General features: G+C 44.2%; 1 protein-coding gene across 6 annotated transcripts; it reads left to right on the top strand.

Annotated features, from left to right (window-relative positions):
• The first annotated feature begins 6,723 nt into the window (after positions 1 to 6,723).
• LOC136484123 (receptor like protein kinase S.2-like) lies at positions 6,724 to 20,287 on the top strand. Of its 6 annotated transcripts, none has more exons than XM_066481308.1 (13): positions 6,724 to 6,871; positions 7,632 to 7,837; positions 7,942 to 8,200; positions 8,643 to 8,880; positions 8,974 to 9,094; positions 9,774 to 9,974; positions 16,490 to 16,542; positions 17,145 to 17,301; positions 17,408 to 17,657; positions 17,865 to 18,072; positions 18,447 to 18,570; positions 19,608 to 19,794; positions 19,896 to 20,287. In XM_066481308.1, exons 2-12 carry the CDS (start codon positions 7,682 to 7,684, stop codon positions 19,788 to 19,790), a joined length of 1,950 nt encoding a protein of 649 aa, XP_066337405.1. In that variant the 5' UTR covers positions 6,724 to 6,871; positions 7,632 to 7,681; the 3' UTR covers positions 19,791 to 19,794; positions 19,896 to 20,287. The 6 variants fall into 6 exon arrangements, with proteins under 6 accessions (XP_066337405.1, XP_066337408.1, XP_066337409.1 ...); XM_066481311.1 differs by having other exon boundaries at positions 19,619 to 19,794; XM_066481312.1 differs by having other exon boundaries at positions 8,811 to 8,880.
• The last annotated feature ends 1,106 nt before the right edge of the window (positions 20,288 to 21,393 follow it).

Here is a 21,393-nt window from a genome sequence, read left to right on the forward strand (position 1 = left end):
TGTCGACATGTTAACAGGTGCATGTAGGAGTTTGTGGTGGCCTATTCCATTCCATTGCGGCTAATTCTCTGCTGCGGTGGACTTTTGGCAGGATGTGTGTTGCTGTGCGTGTGCCTGGAACAAGAGTTAGCACATGGAAAAGTCCAAAGCTAGCTTCTTTCGTTGACTACTCCAGCGGTGGACTTTTGGCGGCAACTGAAGATCCCAGATTGCATTGGCCTACCAGGCTACCAGACCCAGGGGAAGATCCCAGATTGCACTGGCTCCGCATCATTGACATTGAAATCAGCAAGCGGCAGTTGCCAGTAGTAACAATTTCGGAAAAAAATGACTTCAACTTGTTGGGTTTGGGTTGATCAAAAGGCTAGGTATGTGAACACTTAGATTGTATTTGATACTCCATCCGTCCTAAATTATGAGTCATTTCAAGAATGTTGGAGAGTCAAAGTTTTTCAAGTTTGACCAAATTTATATAATAAGATAATAATATTTATGAAACCAACTAAGTATCATTAGATTCTTCATTAGTTATAATTTCATAGTATATCTATTTAATGTTATAAATCTTTGTGTTTCTCTATATAATTTTGATTAAATTTGAGATACTTTGACTCTTTAAAATTTTTGAAATGACTTATAATTTAGAATAGAGATAGTACATTTTACAAGAACTTCTCCGACGTGGGAGTAGTGCTACGAAAAATATCGGGTACCACAGCTAAAACGGGAATCGCTCAAGTGCTGCAATGTGCAGGAGTAGCAGCCATCACTCTATGGCCCACACACAGCGTTTTCTCTCAGCTTTTCCTATGCAACAGACAGCAAACAGACTAGGGTCTTGTTTAGATCACCTCCAAATTTCAAGTTTTTTTACTCTTTTTCCATCACATCAATTTTTAGCCGCTTGCATGGAGCATTAAATGTAGATAAAAAAAATAACTAATTGCACAGTTTAGTTCGAAATCACGAGATGAATCTTTTGAGCTTAGTTGGTCCACGATTGGACAATATTTATCAAATAAGACGAAAATGCTACTATTCATCGGTTTGAAATTTTTTGCAATCTAAACATGGCCTAGAGCAGTACCGTTGAAATTGTTTTCTATTGTAAGAGAGCGGTTTGGGAGCGATGCAAGTTATTGCCTCGCTCTTTATTTCTCCAGCATCGCTGCAAGTTAGCACCACAGGCTGCAGTGGCGAGAACGGTTTTTAAAAAAATCTCTCCTTTCTAAGCATCACTGAGGCCACAAATTGCAGAAGACCTAAGGTCCTCCACAGTGTGGAGTGATGCTCAAAAAAAATTAGCCTCCACATCAAAGAACAGGCGTAGAAGCCAAGATAGCTGCAGTGTCATGTACTGCAGCAACCGACGTTACCGTTTGGTTTTACCAGAAATCGGCTTATTCGATTTTTTTTTTTAGCCAAAACTTTTTTTTTTCGCTGCCAGTTTCAGCCAAACGGGCCGCGGAATCCACGGGCAAATAAAATATTTAGCATTCACCGTCCGACCTCCGACGCCAAAAAAAAATCTTCTCCTTTTCTCCCTTCCCAGACGGAAAAAATGGGTAATCGATCTCTCTCCTCCGATGTAAATCTCCAATCGATTTCTCTCCTCCGACTTCCCAGATCCCAGCCGCGGCGGTTGGCGACGGCCACGTCCCCTGACTCTCGAGCGACGGGTCCTGCAGTCTTCGGCGACGAGTTCCAACGGCTGCGGCGTCGGGTCCTCAGCGACGAGTCCGGCAGCGGCGGCGAGTCCTGCTCCTCGACCAGCAGGTGGCGTGGCCCTACTCCACCTCGACCAGCAGGTGCTCTCCTCCAGCGGCCTCTCTTCGTCGCCGATGAACATCGCGGCATACCTCCTAGTACCGACTACGGCCGACGCGGATGGCGAGCTGTCGCCGAGGTGAGGGCCGAAGGAGCAACAAAATAGCATTTTAAGGGGGGTGTTGCTTCTTTAGTTGCTCGTAAAATTTAGGCAAAATTTGCTCAGGCACACTGTAAAAACACCTAATATGCTAATGGACACCGCCAACTTCAAAATATGTCCAGTACCATTATGAAATCATAATTCTTTGCCGCTGGACACCACGTCCATTAAAATATTCATTTTCATGGTTCGAGAGAGAAAGGACGGTGAATAGACTAAATTGCCCCTGCGAGTCATCTTCTACCTCTGTCCGCTAGCCATGGCTGAGGGTTATGCGCGTGGGGGGTTGGGGGCAGCTCCGGTCGGGCTAAGCCGGCAACACGATAGCGCCAGGCGCTCATTGGCCCGTGGAGCTGCAAGCCGCCACGCGCAGCCGCTCCCTCCATTTCTACAGCGCCGCCCATAGCCTACTCCATCCGTTCCTGCACGCGGCCACATCGGACGGTAGCTCGACGGCCATGGCGTGGGATGAGCACGGCCTGGACAGGGGCGGGCACGACCTTGCCGGGGTACGGCCATGGTGGACGGCAGCCACAACCGGGGGTGGGCGCGGCCTCGTCGGGGGCTCGCGGCCTTGCTGGGACGGGGTCGCGGCCTCGTCGGGGGCGAGTGGTGCCTACTGGGAAGGTCGTTGCTGCACGCTTCCATGGAAGGTTTGCCGACGCCGCTGCCGTGCTTTCCAGCTAGTGGCCGAGCCGCCGTAACCGCTCCGCCCATAACCCACTCAGCCGCCCCTGCTGGCACTGGGCGCTGCCCAGGTCGCCACCAGCAACCAGTCCCCTGCTGGCTTGCTTGGTCGGAGAAGGACGACGTCTGGATCTCGCCGGCCGGCCAGTGAATGACCAAATTGACCAACAACCAGAGGTTGAAGAAGACAGGGCAATTTAGACATTTCCCCTACCTTCTCTCTCCTCTAAACTAAAAAATAAATAAAATAATTGGTGCGGTGTGTTCTGACCAAGAACCACGAATTTGTAATGTCTGCCAGCAAATTTTGACGTTGGCTGTGTTCACTGGCCAAATATGTGTTTCTCTAGTGTCCCACGGCAAAATTTCCCTAAAATTTAAGTCACATCGAATGTTTAGATACTAATAAAGAGTATTAAATATAGATTAATTATAAAACCAATTACATAGATGGAGGTAATTTACGAGACGATTTTTAAGCCTAATTAATCTGTCATTAGCACATATTTTACTGTAGTAATACGTTGTCAAATTATGGACTAATTAGGCTTAAAAGATTCGTTTCGCAAATTAGTCGCAAGTTGTATAATTAGTTTCGTAATTAATCTATATTTAATACTCCATGCATATATCTAAGCATTCGATGTGACAGAAATTTTAGGAGCACGTGTAGAAACCAAACAGTCCCTACGAATCGGGCACCGAAGTGAGTAGTTGCGCCACTCCCATTTCTGTTGGCGTCACTGCGAATTGGCACCGCATGCCACAAGCGTGGAAAGGGATGTACAAACACTCTCTCTCCTCTCCAGGCACAAGCACCACTCAAGCACAACACTGTAGAGGCCTAAGACTGTCTCCAATGCCTTATGCAAACGGCGACGCAAACCTAAAATGAGTCACGCACAGTGTTTTTAGCTGTTGAAACCGGTTCCAACGGAGGACGCAAACACATCGTGCATTTTGGGGACGAGGCCACCCGTGACGCTTATTTGCGTCGTCTTTCTCCAAGACGCAAAATCTTCGCCAGCGAGGCGGGCGAAGCCCGGCGGGGAGGGAGGCGGATGGCGCTCACCGGATCTCGCTGGGAGGGAGGGAGGCCGTGCAGAGGAGGGAGCACGCCGGCGAGGCGGGCCTGACGACGACGATGACAACGGCGAGGCGGGGAGGGAGGCGGGCGGAGCTCGGCGGGGAGGGAGGCGGGCGGCGCTCACCGGATCTCGCAGGGAGGGAGGGAGGCCGTGCAGGGGAGGGAGCCCGGCCGACGCAGCCACGCCGGGCCACGCAGCCGCGACGTCCTCCCCGCGACGCAGCTCGCCGGAACCCTAGATCCAGGAGGAGGAGGGCCTACATCGTCGGGGCCGCCGCGCCACTGGATCCGCGCGCGGGGTTGCCGCACTAGGGCCCATCCGTGCCAACGCCGCCGCGCCTGGGGTCGCTGTGCCGGGCCACCGCGCCGAGGGCCTCCCGCCGCCGTCCATGGCGCGGTGAGCGCGGTGGGGTGCACGGAGGACGCGGTGGAGCGCGGTGGGGCGTGGTGGGCGCGCGGTGAGCTCGCCGGGAGGACGTCGGGGAGGGAGAGAGAGAGGAAGCATCGGAGAGAGGAGGCCCGGTCTCCTCCGTGGCACGCTCCACTGGATCGGTCACGGGGGGGGGGGGAGGTGGGCTGTTGAAGAAGTGAAGGGATGGGTCAGTGACCTATTTACTATGTACAACCCAAATCTAGAAATGGATCGTTGATTTGGATATTGGTCATTGGAGATAGTATAAGGCCTTCCACGGCCTCAAGTGAAGCCTAATAAAAATCGGGTCCCACCACGAAAAAACGGGACCACTCTTCGTCAGTTGCAGTGCGCATCCAGACTGGGCATCGCTTCATGGTCCACCAATGCTCGCGATGGGACTCCCGCACAGTGTCACAAAATGCGTATTTTACTAACCGGGCACCGACAACTGTCGTTGCAGCGCTCCACGAATTCTCGGCGTAGCTAGGAAATTAGCATCGTCAGCCACAGTGTGCGGAGCGACGCCAGCCACAGATTTGCTTATGGACAAAATAGACAAAGGGCTTGTTTTAGCTTTTTCTTGCTGCCAACTTAGAACCCAAAAGTCGAAACAAAACAACTCCACTTTTGAGTTGGCTTTTAAAAAACTAAAAAACCGGCTTATTGTGAAACGAATTAAAAGCTGCAAGTAGGTTAGAAGTAGCTTTACTGGTTTTTTTTTGTGCTGAGAAGCTAAAAATTTATTACAAAATCCAATAGCAACAAGCCAAAATCCAAAAGCCAGAGCTGTAGCCGAAACAAACATGCCCTAAGGGCTTGTTTGTCATAACTCCAGTAACTCTAAATTCACGAAAAACATCTCCGAGTCTACTTTTTCAAGCCAAACACTTCTAAATCCACGTAGATCCATCATTTAGCGGCTCCACAAAAATTCCATAAATCTACCCCAGATCCATGGATTTGATGGAGTACCTCAAGGGGTGCTCTAAAACCACCAAATTCATGGAATTGGGGAAGATTACCCACCATGGCACTGATTACGAAAAGGTATATTCTTTCCTTCTCCTCCTGTTTTCCTATCTCAACCACATTCGTTGTGCGTGCGCCGTCGCTCCTGGCTTCACCTTGTCGCCACTCCTGCTAACCGTGGCCATCTCCACTAGTGCCAGCTCCCCCGTTACCACTGTGGCCAGTGGCGCTCGACAGGATCCACCATGAGCTCCGGTCACACCCGCCATGGCTTGCCGCCCCGCCACCGGCCGCACGCGCCCGCGCCGTGAGCTCCAGTCATCGTCCCGCCATTGGCCGTGAGCTCCAATGTGCTATGCTCTGAAATAGGAAGGGGAGGAAAAAGAGGATGAAGAGCTGACGCGTGGCCCGGGTGATAGTGAGATAGAGGAAGATAACTCAGAACTGGAGGTGTACCAAACACATGGAATGAAATCTAGATCCACGATAGAGCTGCTCTATAGTGGATCTGGTGATCTAGATCTATTTTTTTAAGTTAGAGCCCTCCGAACAGACCATAAAACTAAGCCAAACGGCATCCTACCTTTGAGGCTTGTTTAATGCACTTGAAACCACTCCAATCCATATGAGTTCAGATTGATGGGATAGAAAGTTAACTATTTTTTTATCTTAATTTAGATACGAGTGCAGCCAAACAAACTAGGACAGTGGTGGATGCAGCTAAATAACAAACACTTGGATGCAATGATTCTCACCACCACAAAAACCTGTTCAGCCCCTTGCGTAAATGATAGTCATAAATTAAGTTATCATTTAAGTTTTATTCTACTTTTATTAGGATAGGATAGAACATACAAGGAGTTTTTAAATATACGGACATATTTTACTAATCTATTCATACGGCTAAAATTCTCTTTTATATACGTTCTCATAGGAGAGTTCGAATAAATTCTTGTGAATCGAAGCAGAAGTAATATGGTTGACTAGGCCCTACACGTACCTCGGATGCCTCTTTCTAATGCCTGGATAACCTGAAGGAGTATTTTACTCGCTCTATTCACAAAGTTGTTTTAGGTCATTTTTATATTTGACGAATTTATAAAAAAATATAAATATTTGTGACAACAAATAAATACATTATGAAAATAATTTTATGGTGTATTAAATGGTGCAAATTTCGTGTCATAAATCTTGAAAAATGTTTTCTATGGATTTGAAAAAACTTTAAGAAGTTTGATTTAAAACAACTCTAAAAATTAACTTATTCAAAGATAAAGTGAGTATTTTATTAGAGAAATAACTGTAGCCTTAAGAATTTACTAACTATTCCCTGAAACCTAAAATAAATGCACATTTTATACTTTTGAAGAGTTAATTAATTTTAAGTTTAGCGAAATATATATAAAAGTGTACTAATATGTAATAAATATATATCATTAGATTAATTATAACATATATTTTTAAAGTAAATATATTTAAAGATACAAATGCCTTGATTCTATTTTTTAAAATTTAGTTAAATTTAAGACTAATTCACTACTCAAAGTGTGTGAGATATGTGTTTATTTTAAGACGGGAAGTGCTCGTACGGGAAGAGAGCTGGATGGCACATAGGAGTGCCAACTAATCACTCGATGCCTTCACTAACCGACCACTAGTCATTGTCCGCTGACCAAGTGCACGGAGCAAGTCCCCTCCCTTCAGGCCTTTTGTTTCTACGCTTTCCTCTTCCTCCGGTCTTGTGTGTTGCGCTGCGAGCAGCTCCTGGTTTCCCTTCCAGCAGGTTAGTGCTTCTGGAAGATCCACATCTTTTTTGAACCATTTCGGAATGCTTAATACTCCTGTTTTTACACTTTGCGCACGTCCTTCTGAATCCCTAGTTAGCACTGATTTCTGCGATTATCCACTGCTAACGCATTAGATCTACAGCATAGATGAAATAGAGATTTTGTGTCAAGTGGAAACGCAAACAAGCAGCCTGTTTCGAGATTGCAGATTTAAATCTTCTATTAATCGTGTGCGGCTGCATTACTACTAGTATCCGAAAAAGCGGGTATGAGTTTAATTTATTGGAAGTCTGGAAATAGTTCTATGTTTCCAAGGGAATCGCTGCCCGTAAAGGAGACTAGGCAAGGTTATTTTTTTTTTCCTAAACTTAACTAAAATCGAATTTATTTTCTGGAATACACTTGTTATAGAAATTGGTGACATTGCAGTTCAGTTTTACCCTCTGACTGTCAAATGCGTCAAGATCCTCTTATTTGCAACAAAACTGTTCACTCTAAGCTCCAGTAATGGGGGCAGCCTTTCGACAACCACTGCTCTCTCTGTGTTTGGAATTATTGTTTGATGTTTTCTTATTTGATTGGTTAAATTTCTTAGTTTCGCCCACGAATATGTACATTGCATTTGTTTCTGGTGAAATGGAAGAGGCATTTGGTTAACATGTTACAGTTCATGGTAAAAGTTGCTTATTAGGGGCTTCTTTTTGATCTTTGAAGTCCTATATTCTTCAGCAGAGAGTTCAATTTATTGTTTGCCAGGAAGAAAAATTGCAGTCGTCCTCTTCAGCAATATTTTGCAACTTATATAAATGAGTGACCAACAAGCAAGTGAAGTTGAAGACCTGGAGCGCATATTTGCTGATGCGAGCAAGGACCCCATCCAGATATCATATGGAGTAATTAAGTCCATCACAAAAAATTTCGCTCAAGTGATTGGTAATGGTGCATTCGGTGTTGTTTACCTGGTATGCTATTGGTCTTGATTGCCTTGCTAGTTGTAATCTGTCATACTGTGCAGAGTAAAATGTTCAGATCAGTGCTTACAAGTTACATGCTCTGTGTTAAACAGGGAGCTCTTAAAAATGGGATGGTTGCTGTGAAGAAGCTTTCCCAGTCTACGAATGATCTTTCTGACACACAATTTTTGGCCGAGGTTAAATGTCTAAAGAGGGTAAAGCACCAAAATATTGTAAGATTTCTGGGGTATTGTGTAGAATCGCATGGGGAAGTGATAGAAATAGATGGAAAACATGTGATTGCTGAGGTACAACAAAGGTTACTCTGCTTTGAGTATGTACCGAATGGAAGCCTTCACGATTATCTTCAAGGTATAAAGGTTGCTGCACTGCATTGTTCCTCCTCATTTGCCCTAATGAACCCCACGAAATCAGCTATTCCTTCACCTGTCCATGTTAGACATGGCTAACTTTCAAAGTTTATAATCATTAAAATATGTCCAGCTACTCCAATGAATTAGTTTGAGCCCTTTGAATAGTTTCTGTATATTTAAGCATTTGCGGAAATCATTTAATATACAGGGGATGATATGAATGTGGAATATAACTTTCATGATGCGATGTGCATAGCATGTGTACAGTGTGGATTATCTTAGAAATGTCACCGAATACTACATAAAGTTGAAACTAACTGAATTATTTATCTGGAGTATTTGTCATCCAAAAATAATGAATGTGGAGCTTCAGTAACAGTGAGATTCTATATTCAGATTTCACAATGAACACTGAAAACATTAACCATTTTGTGCCCCAGGCTTCACTTCTACAGAGAAAACTTATGGATTTGAATGGAATATTCGCTATCAAATAATTAAGGGAATTTGTGCGGGTTTGCATTATCTTCATCAAGCACGTATTTATCATTTGGATCTCAAACCTGGAAATGTGCTGCTGGGTACTCACATGGAGCCAAAAATTACAGATTTTGGTGTGTCAAGGTGCATTGATGAAAATCAATCTACGATATGTACAGTCAATCTATATGGAACACCGTAAGCTCATCCTCTTGGACCTCATTTCTTTTATTGAACTGAAACTGTGAATTATGCCGTGATGCTTCGTTCAAACCATATTATTTGCTGCAGGGGATATATTGCACCAGAATTAATTGATAAAAATACAATATCATTCAAGTCAGACATATTCAGTTTTGGCATTATCATGGCCAGATTATTGACAGGGAGTAACGGGAGTATTACTGAAAACGTAAGAATAATTTATCTAACCTTTCTAGTTACATTTTCGAAATAGAATATTCAGATTGTTACTTTTGTTATATAAAAAATAAGTGCAAGTCAAGCTTTGAAGGCCTGAATATTACCACATGGAAAGTTACAGCCAGTTTTCTGTACAGATTCTAAACCCTAAACCCTAGGAAGTTAGTACAGATTCTGTTAGGCTCCGAATCTTCGGTAACTCCATCTCCTAGCCCCGAAGGTTACATGGAGATGGACATCTAGGAGGTATGATATGTTATTTTGACTACAAGAACCACTTGTCAGGTCCCGAAGGTACATGCTAGGTCTCGAAGGTACGTGTCGAATCCCAAAGTTACGTCTCAAGTCTCGAAGGCACCCATCAGTTGTTTAGGTTCTTTGTGGCGGAATTTCCAATGAGGTTCAGTCCTACACTTGGCATAGATGCTCGCATTCAGTTGTAGGTGAACTTGCATTTCAATAGTGATGCGCTTGTGGATTTGTCAGCATAGTTTCTTCGAGGTGTTTATATTGGAAGGTATGTTTCATAAAAAAAAGTTGTTTACTAAATGTGTATTTTAATCTTGAGAGGCCCATTAGCATCTTAAGACGTGTATTTTGTGTTACTTTGTGTTTTACTATTATACATTCTATCATAGTTACCCTTACTATATGTTTGAATTTTGCAGTGGCATGAAACATTAAATACAGACTGCCAACAAATGAAGAGATGCATTGAAGTAGCAAAAAATTGTGTCGAATCTGAACCTTATAAGAGACCCACCATTGCTGACATAGTCCATAAGCTTAATGAGATAGAAACCACAATTCAAAAGGTTCCACAAGTTGTTAATGAGCCGAGAAATGACCCAAGCTCTTCATTACATCAGGTACGATGGTTCAAGGCAACAGTCAATGATTCTCTTCTTTTCATGCTGGATATACATCTTAATTTGTCCAGTCCATATTCCACCCTTTTTTCTTAGGCAATATATTTGGAGTTCGTAGTTGAAGTAAACACACAATAAGATCATGCTACTCCCCCTGTTCCAAATTATAGGTCATTTTGACTTTTCTAGGTATCTAGGTGCAAAGCAAAAGTTATGTACCTAAAAAAACAAAAAACGACTTATAATTTGGAACATAGGGAGTAGGATGATTAGAGTAGGCGATTACAAAGAAGGCCTAGGAAAAAAAAACCTTTAAAATTCCGATAAATTTGGCATTATGCACCTTTTATAGCGTAACAATTTGTTATACTGAAAAACGATTCTAGTGCTCAGGTACTACCTCGGTTCCAAAATGGACTTCTGGCACTTAAATTTGGAACTAAAATATCAGGACTTCTAAGGACCAACCCCATAAGTTAATTAATTTCTCCCATCCAGGGGTGGTCCTGGCTGTCATTAAGCCAGTCACAATTGATCTCAACCAGGATTTACCCAACAGTCGTGAGTCGTCCAACAACTAAGCTTATTAGGAGTGGCCCTGGCTATTTAAAGAAGGGCATAATGATAACCGTGGTGCTTAGTTCCCAGATTCGTTATATTTTGCAACGGAGTACTAAAGTTCACACACACAATTACTGGATATGCAACCATACCAATGTTGGCTCTTTTTGGAAGTTATATACACTCCAACCTTTCAAAAAGTTATGGTGTTTTAGTCATTGATCTAGTCTACAGCAGGGAACTCACCATTATTTTGCATTTATGAAACTAGTTTATCAACCTGTGCTCCCACATGGATAAACCTCATGAGGCATAATCATTATATATTCATGTTTAATACCTACAACACAGCCTACCCCAACTTGTTTGGGACTTAAAGGCTTTGTTGTTGTTGTTGTTGTTGTTGTTTAATACCTACAACTAATAAAAAAATACTTATATTTGTTTGCCCTTTTTGACTTTATTCTTTCTAACACAATATGCATACACATACTTCATAATCTTTATTCAGTTGTAAAAATCTTTTCAATTATTGATATATATGTTTTTATCCATACAACAACAACAAAGCCTAAGTCTCAAACAAGTTGGGGTAGGCTAGAGTTGAAACCCAGCAGAAGCAATCAAGGTTCAGGCACGTGAATAGTTGTTTTCCAAGCACTCCTATTTAAGGCTAAGTCTTTGGGTATATTCCATCATTTCAAGTCTCCTTTTATTGCCTCTACCCAAGTCAACTTCGGTCTTCCTCTGCCTCTCTTATCCATATACTTAGGTTTTTTCCTCACTGCATGGCACCTGAGTGTATCTTCATTATGCATTTGGTTGAAACATTAGTTGAAGTGTCTCCTATTGCAACACATGTATGTCTTATCATGCCATCAATATTGATTTTAATTTTCAAATTTTAAACTTCTTAGTTGCTACAAATTTTTATCATTGTTTATTGTATCTTTTATTAACCCCCACTTTGTATTTTATTAAAACTAAAGATTTTGGGTTTTAGAATACACTCTTAAGTGTTACGACTTACGATGACATAAATGGTCATTTAAACATGCACTACCTCACTCAAATCAATGGTAGAACCTGAATTGAAATCTGTGTCGTAGTGCTATGCACAAGAGGATATTAATATTTAAGCCTTATAATTAGGGTTTACTACAAAGAAATCTTAAAGAGGATATTAATATTTAAGCCGTATATAATTACGGTTTACTACACCGATATCTGAAAGATTGGGAAGGCCAAAGACACCTTTGTTGCCAAAGACACCTTTGTTTTACACGAACCTCCTCGACTTTGTAAGATGTAAAAAACTTTAATGTGTAGTAGTATTGCTTTGTTATAAACAAATTAGTACTTACAATTGTGCTAACTATATAGATATGTGAAATGTGTTAGTTAAAACGTATACATTTACCTAAACTAACCATTTACATAAATTGTGTCATGGATTTTAATATAATTTTAAACAACTTGTGAGTACCATTAGTATATGAGTTGTTAAAGGAATATTTTTCGTGATTGCCAAAACAGAACATAGATATTTATCGCTTAGACATGCATGTATATTTGATCCGCATGATGTGGCAAAACATGTATGTATACTTTAGTCAGTTTTAAATATATTATTATTAATTAAATTGGATTGTTTAGAGACATATATGTATAATTTCTAGTTATTAAAACATTTTTTGGTAATAGCATAGGATGGTAATTAGATATATATTTGAGTAGATATTTTTATTCTTTTTACTAATGACAAGTGATAATTTAGATGCAAATCAAATGGTTACTTAGATTAGGTATCATAATGTTAGGTGAATACTTAGATGCAAATATAGGTGTTACTTTAGGTTATGTTTCACAAGGGCATACATGGATTCATATTTAGTGGGTTACTTATGTTGTTTTCATAATGATAGAGGTAGATAATTATTAAAAACATTATATATCCAATGATTATTATTATCAATACTCTTATAGTCCTCCCAGTTGGTCTTTCTAATTTTTGTGAGAATCTCAGCTTCGACACACTCGGTCTGCTGGAGAAGATGGTCCGTGGGCTGCCTCACATCAAGCATGCAGGCGAGCTGTGTGACAGCTGCCTGGCTGGGAAGCAGAGGAGGCTGCCTTTTCCCAAGGCAGCCAAGTATCGCGCGGCGGGTGCTCTCGAGCTCGTCCATGGCGACCTCTGCGGGCCAATCACGCCGGCCACAAACAGTGGTCGACGGTACTTCCTTCTGCTCGTGGATGATTGCAGTCCCTACATGTGGCTGCAACTCCTGACGAGTAAGGACGAGGCGGTGGACGTGATCAAGAGGTTCCAAGCGCGGGTGGAGGCAGAATCCGGGAAGAAGCTACGCGTGCTGAGGACAGATCGCGGCGACGAATTCACTTCGGTGGAGTTCACTGCGTACTGCGTGGATCATGGTGTGGTGCGACACCACACCGCGCCATACTCGCCGCAGCAGAATGGCGTAGTGGAGCGGCTGAACCAGACGGTGGTCGGCATGGCTCGATCCATGATGAAGGCCAAGAGCATGCCGGCAAAGTTCTGGGGTGAGGCGGTGACCACGACGGTGTTCATCCTCAACCGCGCGCCCACGAAGGCCCTGAAGGGCGTAACGCCATTAGAAGCTTGGTATGGGTGCAAGCCGAGCATGTCCTTCCTCAGGACGTTCGGTTGCATCGGCCACGTCAAGAAGACGAAGCCGGTTCTCAACAAGCTGGAAGACAGGAGCACGCCGATCATGCTTCTGGGCTATGAGGAGGGCACCAAGGCATATCGGCTCTACGACCCGCGTGGAGGCAAGGTGGTTGTCTCGCGCGACGTCGTGTTCGACGAGAAGGCGGCCTAGGACTGGGATAGTCCGGGCACGGGGGAAGCTGGAGGCTTCAGCAGCACCTTCATCGTCGAGCACTTGGTCATCCACGGTGGTGGAGACGCTGGAGAAGTGGTGCCGACCACTCTAGCGGCAGAGCCGAGCACTCCGGCAGAGGCTCCGACCACTCCAGGAGTGGTGCCGAGTGGTCCGGGAGTGGTGCCGAGCACTCCGAGAGTGATGCCGAGCATTCCGGGAGGGGTGCCGAGCGGTCCTGAAGTGGTGCCGGCCAATCCAGGAAGGGCGTCGAGCGGTCCAGCAGTGGTGCCGAGCACTCAGGCGGAACAAGGGACTCCTTCGACGACACCAATCGAGTTCACCTCCCCTCCGAGCGACATCAGCGAGTTCGTGGATGCCTACCACGACGGCGATGAGGTGCGGTTCCGCAGGCTGGACAACATCGTCGGCAACATAGGGTCCTCAGGCCTAGCGAGTTAGCTGCTCGACGATCCAGAGCTGCTTCTCGTCAGTGGGGAGGAGCCACCCACGTTCGCGCTGGCTGAGCGTGACGCCAACTGGCGACGGGCGATGTTGGAGGAGATGAAGGTGATCGAGGAAAACGAGACTTCGGAGCTCGTCGATCCGCCTCCCGGATGCCGTTCGATCGGCCTGAAGTGGGTATACAAGGTCAAGCGGGACGAGCGCGGCGCCATCGTCAAGCACAAGGCGCGCCTCGCCGGCTTTGTCCAGCGCGAGGGCATCGACTTCGAGGAAGTCTTTGCGCCGGTAGCGCGCATGGAGTCCGTCCGATTACTGCTGGCTCTGGCAGCAGCGAAGGACTGGCGCATCCATCACCTGGACGTAAAATCGGCCTTCCTCAACGGCGACCTGGCGGAGACGGTCTTCGTCAAGCAAGCTCCGGGCTTCGCCATCAAGGGAGAGGAGCACTAGGTGCTCCGACTGCGCAAGGCACTCTACGAGCTACGGCAGGACCCGCGGGCGTGGAACGCCAAGCTTGACGCCACGCTGGGTGAGCTTGGGTTCACACGGTGCGCAACCGAGCACGCGCTCTACACGCGGCGACGGGGGAAGAAGGAATTCGTCGTCGGCGTGTATGTGGACGACATGATCGTCACCGGCGCGCGTGCGGAGGACATCGATAGCTTCAAACGTGAGATGGCGGTTCGTTTTCGAATGAGCGATCTCGGCGTGCTCTCCTACTACCTCGGGATCGAGGTGAAGCAGGGGAAGGAGGCGCTCACGCTCGGTCAGAGCGCGTACACGTCGAAGCTGTTGGAGCGGAGCGGCATGGCTGACTGCAAGCCATGCGCGACTCCGATGGAATGGCGGCTGAAGCTGACGAAGGCCAGCACTGCGGCGAAGGTAGATGCAACACTTTATCGGAGCATCGTCGGCGGGCTGCGCTACCTAGTCCACACGAGGCCGGACATAGCGTTCGCCGTGGGCTACGTCAGTCGCTTCATGGAGGATCCCCGAGAGGATGATTGGGCCGCGGTGAAGCGGCTGTTGCGCTACGTCAAGGGGATGATGGATCAGGTGATCGTCTTCCTCAGGACCAGTGGAAGTGGGCTGCGGCTCACGGTCTTCAGTGATGCAGACATGGCGGGGGACATCGACGGACGGTGGAGCACCTCCGGCGTGGTCGTCTTCCTCAGGTCGGCTCCAATCTCATGGCTGTCATTGAAACCGAAGGTAGTGGCGCTGTCTACGTGTGAGGCGGAGTACGTGGCAGCGGCCACAGCGGCGTGCCAAGCTGTGTGGCTGCGCCGACTGCTGGGCGAGCTGACCGGCCGGGAAGCTCACCTACCAGCGCTGATGGTGGAGAACCAGCCCGCCATCGCCCTCGCGAAAAATCCAGTCCTCCACGACCGGAGCAAGCACATCGACATCAAGTTCCACTTCCTCAGGGACTGCATCGATGGAGGGCAGATCGTCATCGATTTCGTCGAAACTGGCCGACAACTCGCTGACGTCCTCACCAAGCCACTCGGCCGTCTTCGGTTCTCGGAGCTGAAGAAGATGATTGGCATGGTGGAGGTGTCTACCTCGGGTTAGCAGCAGGATTAGGGGAAGAATTGTAAAGTAATCTGCTGCTCTCCCAGTGTACCCGTAGCAGGGGTTGGTGCCGAAAGTCACCCCTGCTCTCACTGTAGCCATAGTAGGAGCAGTCGCTGAAAGTCAGGCCTGCTGTCACATCCAGTCACTGTAGCAGCATGGCGATAGGACATGTCTGTGTACTAGGATTAGATGGCTAGAGTTGTATATACCGCCCTTAGGCAACTCAGTAAAGCAGTTTCAGTTTGCCATCTCCCGTGCAGAGTTCCCGGCCAACGCTGGTGCCTGTGTTGCGTGTGTGTGCTCTGTTCTTACTCCCTCTTCAACCTCTAGCCTAGTGTGTGTGCGAGAGCACCGGTGAGTGGATTGCTCACCCGTGCGAGAGATCTTGGGCCAACAGAACATGGGAAGCAGTGGAAGACTTCAAGGAACACTACCCTTCATTTCAACTCGTGGATGAGCTATTTGTCGGGGAGGAGGGAAGTGTTGTGGACTCGTTTGTGGGCCGGCAGTACCGGCGCCATCCCAAGCGTCCCACCAGCCCAAGCCATGGCTAAGGCTGAGTTCTTAGGAAAGGAGGAATTAGAGGGAGGATTTTTAGGAGATCAGTTTGATTATTGTTGGCAAGTGCTCCTAATCTATAAGGGCGCACTTTAGGATTGTAATCAGTTGTCGAAGAAGGAAATAAACCTCCCTGTGTTGGGGTGGGGTTTTCCCTTCGACGGTGGCGTCAGGCAATTCAGCCGCTGTCACTGGAGAAGAGTCCACCGCCGCCCTTCCTCGCTACCTGCTCCGCTCCAGTTCCCAATCCTGGCTGTTCTTGCACTCAACCCTCCGCCACGCCGTATCAGTCTAAAAATAGTTTTCATAGGAAATCATTTATACTATTTTATTGTGACCAATCAAAATAGATTTTATTTAACTAATCGTCGAAGTTGGAGATGTTTAACTACACATTCTAGGATGTTATGCTTTATTTGGATTTTTGTTTTTCTCTACTTAAATTTAAGATGACAAAATAAACATGCTTATCTTTTTTTCTTTGAACTACAGGTTGTTAAAAGATTCAAGGCACTGTCTGTACAAACTCTTCATGAATATTCTAGGTATACACATGCTATGTCTTTACTAAGTTGTTATGCCACTTTGACATAGGAACCTGTAGGTTCACCATATATTATTGTGTACTCTTATATTTTCTTAATTTGCACAAGCCTGGTTTCCTTTTTCTTCTGTTTTCTCAGAAGAACCAGGTAATAATAAGGTCATGCTAGTGCTTATCCAACTGATGAGATTCAATTGCATTAACTAGTATGGCACCTTATAATGATCTGATTTTGCCAGTCATATTCTCACATACAAATGATGGTTAGTAGCTAGCTGAATCGACCCATATTGAATTTCTGTTGCTTGTGGGGTAATAATGTGCAATGAATAGAGTACTTGCATTAATTTATTTATGTTTCCCATTGCCATCTAACCAGGCCGAATAACTAAAACACTAGTCTGACTTAAGTTGAATGGTTTTGAATAATCTACTACTTACACGGTGCCAGTGAATGATATTGAGTTATATATGGGACCAAACTGAAAAAAATAGATTTTGGGCATTTTAAGGAATATGTGAAGCTGTACCGGCTAGTTTGCTCTATTTAGGAAGCAAGCTGATTTTTCATTGTGCCTAACTTTGAACACGTGGTTTACATAGATTTGCTGATATATATGAGGATCTAAATGTGTTGGAGCATATAGTTGAAGGAAGCGAGAATCCAAGTAATCTGTCGTATCCACTTTTACAATTCATCACTGAAAACTTCTCTGATAAGCGAAAGATTGGTCATAATGAACTCGGAGAATGTTTCAAGGTAAAAAACTAATCTTTTTGTTGGACTATTCCAACAAGTTTCGATACACCATAGCTGGACTTCATATGATCATGGCCACGCTAACACATATAATGTTATTAAACAGGGTATCGTGCAGATTGTTGTTGTGACAAGGCTTTCAGGGAGCCTCAATATTAACGATGGGGTGTTTCATCAGCAGATTGGAAATATAATGATGGCTCGGCACCAAAATGTAGTGCAGTTTCTAGGATACTGTTCTTATGCAGTAGAAAAGAAGGTAGAAATAGGTGGTGACGTTGTCATTGCTGAGAAACGCGAAAGATTGCTCTGTTTCGAGTATTTAAGCAAAGGAAATCTTAGCAATCATCTTTCTGGTATGATAATATAAATGTAGCTGCATTTACATAATTATATAATACATTTAATATAATCATTTTACTTCTTTTATTTTATAACCTTCATTTTTGCCGGTTCTTCATTTTTATTTCACTATTGATTTGTTACACGTCAAACACAGAAAACACAAAATGCCCATTTGGTAGATGCATACAGTACATTCATATTGTTATTTTATTTCGCAGATGAACTAAGTGGACTTGAATGGCATACACGTTATCAGATAATTAAGGGAATCTGTGAGGGTTTGTGTTATCTTCACAAGGAAAAGGATATCATTCACATGGATCTCAAACCTGCAAGTATCCTACTAGATGATGACATGGTTCCAAAGATTGCAGATTTTGGTATATCAAAACTCATATGTACGAGTGATGAACGTCTGCGGCAGCTGTAAGTTACACACTAGAGTAGGCTAATTCATAAGGTTCCATAGAATTATCACTCTAGTTTGCCGGTCAGAAACTGGATATTGCTAAGATGCATAGGTAATAATTGTTTTTCTTTTTTTCCCACTGCATGGTGCTAGTGTGAGTGGACAACAAATGCTTTGTATGATTCATGTTAATTGTCTCTTCTGACTTTCTAAACGTTCTTTGTTATTCTATATAATATCATGCAAGCTTACCATGGAGTTTGTTGAAAAACTCATTCCACTTTGAGGCATATGATTGATTTCCATGTTTGGAATGGTGCATTTCTTCTTTCTCTATATTTTCATACATTCCCTTTTCTTTATGTCATGAACTTTCATTTTTATCATGCAGTGGATACTTAGCTCCAGAGAGGATGTCTGATGGCGTGACATCACGTAAGGCAGACATTTATAGTCTGGGCGTCATAATCACAGAGTTGGTGACTGGAAGTAAGACGAAGCCTAGTATTACTAATGTACGTGTGATTTGTCTCGTTTCATTTAAACCCTTTTTCATAAACCATGCCAACATTATTTTTTCTACATATTTATGCACTTTTAACTATACATTCAGACTACATTAATCGTCTATTGCATTGGCGAAGGCAAAGGAAGTCTTATTTATACTAAAAAAACTTCTTTGCACAAAAACTGGCAATCTTTTGTGAAGGGTAACAAAGTCTTCAACCAAAATTTTGGCTGGTGCTATTCAAATCTTTAATTTGGCTGGGCCAGGAGACTATAATGTTTTAGTCATGTTTAATCTAACTAGGAAAATGTGGGCCAACTATATATTGCAAGGGTTATAACACAGCAGGGCTTCGTGTTAATCAATACTTTGGCTGATTTTGTCAATGATTATTGACGATGGAGCCACCGCACTAGCCACTTGATGCTCAATATTGTTGCTCAATTACCACCCACCCCCTTGGGTTTCGAACTGTAAGAGTTAGACCTTCAAATTCCTTTCTCTGTCCTATTGAAATGCTCGGCAACACCAACCAACCAAGAAAATTTAAGTCTCCACCCACAAAACACACATTGTGTCTACTAACTCTCCCATATCAAATGCACATTCGACAAAGGGACAGCTGAAGAAAGAAAACTGCACTTTTAGTTTGTTATGAAATTATAAGAGTTTTATTGTGCACGACAAAGAGCTGCACTTTTGCTAGCTCTGAAAAAAAAAAATTGTTCATGTTATTAGGTAAAATGACAATTTCATAATATGAGTATGACAAAAATTTATACTTTGAATTTTTTTTCTTCTAGTATCCATCAAGGGTCGTTTTGATTATTTTTTCCTGGCACTGTAGATTTTACAAGAAATTATCACTGTAATATATAGTTCAGAAATATTTTGGTCCCATAATTTTAGGATGCTTGAGTTTGGCATCAAACGATAATTCTGGTGTTACCCAGATAGTTTGATGAACTCCAAACGGTGTGGCTTCATGGTAATTTGTACTAAATATTCAGGTACTATTCTTAGTCAACTCAGATAAAATGGCAGGTACTTTGTAGATGGGAACAAAGGTGGAACAAATCAGGAGAACGTATGCCATCGGTTCATCAAGTGACAAAATGCCTCGAATTGGCTCAAAGCTGCTTGCACAAAGCCCCGAACAGAAGACCTTTTGTATGGGATATAATACGTGAGCTCAACAAACTGGATAAAGAAGATTTATATATTTGACCCGGTAAGTTCATACATGCTCGCATAAAACCGACAACCTCCGTAAAAGTCGTCTCTTGATAGGCAGCGAGTATATCACCTCGTAATTTATCTCTCGACTCTCAGGTAAACCTTGCTTGGAGGACATATTTGGAACTGGGTCACGTGAGCTTTGAGACGAATTGGAGACTGGACTGGATGCTTAGTTGAGCAGAAATGTGGCACCGAAGAACGCTTCTTTGGAAACACAACATCGAGCTCATTCTCGTGGAACATACTGGAATCCATAATTCAGATTACCATGCCAATTCACAATTTAGAGTACAATAATCTAAAGTGATCCCAATGGTCCCTAAGTTCGGTGAATGGCATTTGCTCTTCGACAATTAAATTACTGTGGACTGCCCACTTTGTTAGATATTAATGGAGGATATGACTGAAAAAAATGTGATTTACTCATAGGATCCTTAGAGTTAGAGAGGTCATAAATGGATATAATAAATATATTTATTTCTAAATGTTCATTTTTTAAAACATAGGACAAATATGGAAAATCTCTTTTTTTGGAACACAAGAAAGATGTATGTAATCTGAACGTTGCCAACATGGAAAATTTGAATAAAAAAAAAGTATGTAAACCTTCTCGGTAACGCAGTGGAGAGAAGATGCCTGTAAGCATACTTCTGGTATAGTTGCCGGAGTTCACTCTAGAGGCAGTGTTGGAGGCGCAGTGGAGAAACTAGAGAGCATCGGAGTTGTGTGTTGCAGCATAGACCCAGTCCCTTGTATACAACCCATAGATTTATTTGGCTGCGCACCGATTGATCCACCGAAGTATTGGACTCCAACGGTAACACCAGCCACTGCCCCCAATCTCGTCCCCCCCCCCCCCCCCCCCCCCCCCCCCCCCCGATATCTCCTCTATTCCGATGGTGGCTAGGGCGAAGGAGGTGGTGCGGTGGCTTAGATGCCAGCCTTGGTAGCGTGGGCGGGCTCCCCTCCCGGCCCCTTCTCGGTGACGCATGCGGGCTTGCCATCCCTCTCTCTTCCTATCTCCTCCCTCCAATGGTGGCTAGGAAGGTGGAGGTGGTGCGATCATGCGGAGGCCGCCCCTGATAGCTCACATGGGCTCACCTCCTGGCCCCTTCTGGGAGGCACACGTGGCCTTCTCTCCCCATCTCTCTCTCCGATGGTGGATACGATGAAAGCTCTAGTTTTGTTTTGGTGAATTGATGAAACCCTAAGTGCTCACCTAGTTTATCAAAGTGATCATGAGATAGGTAGCACATTCCAAGTGGTGAAGCAAATGAAGATCATGACATGATGATGGTGATGCCATGGTAATGATCAAGTGCTTGAACTTGAAAAGAAGAAAAAGAAAAAACAAAAGGCTCAAGGCAAAGGTATAAGTGGTAGGAGCCATTTCATTTCCGTGATCAAGACACTTAGCGAGTGTGATTACATTTAGGTTCGATAGCCGTACTATTAAGAGGGGTGAAACTCGTATCGAAATACGGTTATCAAAGTGCCACTAGATGCTCTAACTCATTGCATATGCATTTAGGATCTAGTGGAGTGCTAACACCTTTGAAAATGTTTGTGAAAAATATGCTAACACACATGC

Source organism: Miscanthus floridulus, chromosome 9 (assembly GCF_019320115.1).
Source record: "Miscanthus floridulus cultivar M001 chromosome 9, ASM1932011v1, whole genome shotgun sequence".
Classification (NCBI taxonomy): Eukaryota; Viridiplantae; Streptophyta; class Magnoliopsida; order Poales; family Poaceae; genus Miscanthus; species Miscanthus floridulus.

Bases quoted from the DNA above. Each gene is read 5' to 3' on its own strand.
- LOC136484123 (XM_066481308.1), top strand. From the start codon at position 7,682: ATGAGTGACCAACAAGCAAGTGAAGTTGAAGACCTGGAGCGCATATTT. The intron at 7,838-7,941 runs GTATGCTATTGG...TGTGTTAAACAG, and splicing joins CATTCGGTGTTGTTTACCTG to GGAGCTCTTAAAAATGGGAT. The intron at 8,201-8,642 runs GTATAAAGGTTG...TTTGTGCCCCAG, and splicing joins CCTTCACGATTATCTTCAAG to GCTTCACTTCTACAGAGAAA.